This window comes from Bos taurus, chromosome 28, assembly GCF_002263795.3.
Source record: "Bos taurus isolate L1 Dominette 01449 registration number 42190680 breed Hereford chromosome 28, ARS-UCD2.0, whole genome shotgun sequence".
In the NCBI taxonomy this organism is placed as follows: Eukaryota; Metazoa; Chordata; class Mammalia; order Artiodactyla; family Bovidae; genus Bos; species Bos taurus.
In genome coordinates this window covers 277293-281607 of record NC_037355.1, presented here as the reverse complement: position 1 = coordinate 281607, position 4315 = coordinate 277293, and the positions used below count along the sequence as shown (strand labels likewise).

Genomic DNA, 4315 nt, shown 5'->3' with positions numbered 1-4315 from the left:
GGACCTGGGTTTCCGGCATTGAGGTCAGGCGCTTTACTGTCTGAGCCACCAGGGAATCCCAATGAGTTAAATACAGCTGCTTATTGCATGGATCACTATTACGTAAGTCAGTAAGGCAGCTCTACTGATCTGATCCAGAGCTGACTGATCTGTGCTGGTCTGTTGCGTGTATGTTATCAGCTTGCCAGGCTAGGTGATCTAAGAGGGTTCATAGTGCAGTCCAGAGGTTGGCTCCATGCTACTTCATGGGATAGGGCCGTGAGCTATATATTGCTCATTATCCAATATCCTAGCCTGTGCTTGTTCACATGACAGCTATTCTAAGAGTTTGTGTAAATTCCAAGAGATTATAACATAGCTACAGGGCATTTCTTGTAACTGACACAATATGTCACTTCAATGACCTTATATTACTCAAGTTATTCTCAAAAGTAGACTATATTTAAAAAAATGGAGGAATTGATTTGATCATTTGATGAGAAGATAAAAGAAGAGCTGGACATGCCTTTATAAGTGGAGAATTGGGCTCCTGCTTGCAATAAACCACATTAGGTAAAAAGTCCTTTTGAAAGAATCTCCAAAAATTTAGCCTTCAGCAAAACTGGAAGAGAATTTAACTTTGTTTAATGTATTACTTGGAAAACTTTGATGAAAAATAGTTTTGAAAAACTGAATGAAAGGGTGGTGTGTCATTACTATTCCAGCACAATTTCTGACAGAATTTCTAATCCCATTTACTGTTAATAGTCCCAAATATTCTCAATATTTTCATCTAAAAAAGTGAATATTTAGGAATTTATTTAGGAACATTGAATAGAGATGGAGAAGGAAATGCAACCCATACCATTATTCTTGCCTGGAAAATCCCAAGGACAGAGCATGAGGTCGCAAAAAATTGGACATGACTGAGTAACTAACACACACATTGAGTAGAGAAGAAAAGTGTTTAAGCTATTCAAGCAAGCCTGAGCTATTGATGTTAGAGAGATCTTATTTCTAATTTACCTTGTTAAACAGACCTTACTAATACTAATATCCAGGCTTCCCAGGTGGCTCAGTAGTGAAGAATCTGCCTGCCAATGCAGGAGACACAATTTTTTTTTTCTTTTTCATTTTTTTAAATTTTATTTTATTTTTAAACTTTACATAATTGTATTAGTTCTGCCAAATATCAAAATGAATCCATTACAGGAGACACAATTTTGATCCTTGGGTCTGGAAGATCTCCTAGAGAATGTAATGACTACCCACTCCAGTACTCTTGCCTTGGTAATCCTAAGGACATATGATCCTGGTGGGCTACAATCCATGGGGTCACAAAGAGTTGGACATGACTTAGCCACTAAATTACAACAACCACAGCAAACTAATGACTACCTAGTTTGCATTTTATTTTGAATATGGTTACACAGGCAATTAGTTTTCAACTCTTTGGGAAACTGGAAGCACTTTTTTTTGTTTTTTAAGATACAAGTTTATTTGAGAAGGATACAGACATTAAGTTTGGTAAAAGAAAAAAAAATTGATAATACTTTTGATGTCTTCATAGGTAGAAAAACAGAATGAAATGTCAATTGGGCAGGCACTTCCTTTTTGCATGAAAGATGTTCTGAGAGCTCATCCTGCATTTTTAAGCCTCTGGTGGAGTCTATCATAGTTGCTCATGCTGCCACACTAGAGCTCTTTTGAAAATACATTCAGAATATAATCCGTGTCTTATCAACTTTGTGCCAAGTAACCCATATACACAATACAACACAAATATTCCAACATGGAGACAAATATATGTGTAACTTATGCACTAGTCACTCAGTTAAAAAAAAAAAAGTTTTATCATTAACATATTACTACATTCTGATTTCCTTGTTTGCTATGCTTTAGTCTCCTGGATAAAACTCCTACATTGAAATACATTTTCTAAAAGTCTGTCTCTTAAGTTATCCAAACCAGGTCAACATAATACCTATTTTGTGAAGGACTTGAACTTTTCTTTTTTTCCTCTCAAACCCATTTCCAACTTGCACAGTTATCACTTTCTTAACTACCCTACCCTCAACACCAGATTTTCAGCCTTTGAGGATGAACACCATGACTTATTTTAACTGCTATTTGTATTTTGTAAGAGAAATGCATGTGCTAATTGAAAGCCTAGTTATTTTAGGTGTAAAAGAGACGAAATTCAATTTATTAAGTTACACAAGGTATACCACATATCTATATTGTATTTTAATCTATTTAATACATTTATCTTGTCTGAATTTTTAGACAAAAACTTAGAAAATGGTGAGATTGATAATTTTTTTCTTGGTAAGTAAGAGAGAATTAAGTTTAGCTTCTTTGAGCCAAAATGCATGTTCTTTCTATTTTAAATAATTCTCTCTTTTTTAACTTTTGTGTGTGTGTGTGTGTGTTGGGATATAACATATTAACAAAACAGGCAGGAAAATTTATTTCCTAGAAGCCCCCTTTGGAGCAGGCAACGGCACCCCACTCCAGTACTCTTGTCTGGAAAATCCCATGGATGGAGGAACCTGCTAGGCTGCAGTCTATGGGGTCGCTAAGAGTCCCACATGACTGAACGACTTCACTTTCACTTTTCATGCATTGGAGAAGGAAATGGCAACCCACTCCAGTGTTCTTGCTTGGAGAATCCTAGGGACGGGGGAGCCTGGTGGGCTGCCGTCTATGGGGTCACACAGAGTCGGACATGACTGAAGTGACTTAGCAGTGGCAGCAGCATAGCCTATTAACAAACAAGGGTCTGATAGTTTCAGGTGAATGGAGAAGGGACTCAGGCATACATATACATATATCCATTCTTTCACAAACTACCATCCCATCCAGGCTGCCACATAACATTGAGCAGAGTTCTGTGTGCTATACAGCAGATCCTTGTTGGCTGTCCATTTAAATACAAGAGTGTACACGTTCATCCCAAACTCCCAAACTAACCCTTTCCCCCAAACTTCTTGCCTCTCCTGGCAACCATAAATTTTGCAGCATTAACTCTTCATTAATTTAAACTTATCTTTAAAAACTAACCTTTGTACCTACACTTTGTTTACATATCAAGAAAAAAACTGTTATTATTATAATGCTCAATAAGAAAACAGTTTAGAGCCCACTATCTTGGAGACTGTTTTGTTGACATCCTTATTTCTCAGACTGTAGATCAGGGGATTCAACATGGGGATGACCACCGTGTAAAACACAGACGCCACTTTGACTGTGTGCCTGGAGGTTGTGGAGTTGGGCACACAGTAGAGGAAGACGATGGTGCTGGTGAGGATGCTGATGGCGGTCAGGCAGGAGGCACAAGTGGAGAAGGCTTTGCGGCGACCACAGGTTGAATGTATCTTGAAGATGGTGACAACAATAAAAACATAAGACAGGAGAATGATGAAGGGTGTGCTGACCTCATTAAAGGTGGCAAAAATAAAAAGCAGCAACTGGTTGAGATAAGTATCAGAGCAAGAGACGGAAAGCAGGGAGGAGAACTCATAGAAGAAGTGATTGATTGTGTTGAAACCACAAAATGGTAATTTGCTAACAGAAAATGTGAATGCCAAGGAGTAGGTTGTTCCCCAGGCAAAAGATCCAACCACTAACATAGCACAGAGTCTTGGGGACATGGCGACCATGTAGAGCAGAGAGTTGCAGATGGCCACAAAGAGGTCATAGGCCATCACAGCTAATAAAAAGGACTCAGTTACCACAAAGGTACAAAAGAAAAAGACTTGTATTACACAGACTACAAATGAAATGGTTCTGTCTTCTACCATGAGGTTCACCATGGTCTTGCGAGCAATTATGGAGGAATAACAAAAATCCACAAAGGAGGGGTGGCTGAGGAAAAAGTACATGGGAGTGTGCAGTTTGGGGTTAATTTTGATGGTTACAATCATCCCAAGATTCCCTACCACAGTGACACTGTAGATGGTGAAGAATATCAAGAAGAGGGGAACTTGCAACTCTGGGTAATCAGAGAAGCCTAGGACAGTGAACGTGGCCCCACTTTTATTTCTCTCTGATAGAAACATGGTTTCTGTTTGTCAGAATCTGAATCAGCTCTGGAAACAAAATTATTAGAGAGAATGAGGATGTAAGACCCTCGGTTAATGCCTCCTTTCCAAAGCTGGAAGAAGAAGCCAAGTGTCTCTTTTAGAACCTCTCTGTGTTTCTTATGCACTATTGCTAAATGTCTAAAATGTTCAAAAGATAACCATTTAAACTTTTCTTTAAAGAGCACAGTACCATTATTGAACCTTTTAGTTCTGAATTATAATTTTAATATTTAGAGATAATATGAAATCAA

The 4315-nt window shown here is 38.1% G+C and overlaps 1 protein-coding gene across 1 annotated transcript; it reads right to left on the bottom strand.

Annotated features, from left to right (window-relative positions):
- Positions 1-3098: 3098 nt before the first annotated feature.
- Positions 3099-4040, bottom strand: OR5D18K (olfactory receptor family 5 subfamily D member 18K). Its single transcript, NM_001389920.1, has one exon. The coding sequence runs from the start codon at positions 4038-4040 to the stop codon at positions 3099-3101; it is 942 nt and encodes a 313-aa protein (NP_001376849.1).
- Between the last annotated feature and the right edge of the window lie 275 nt (positions 4041-4315).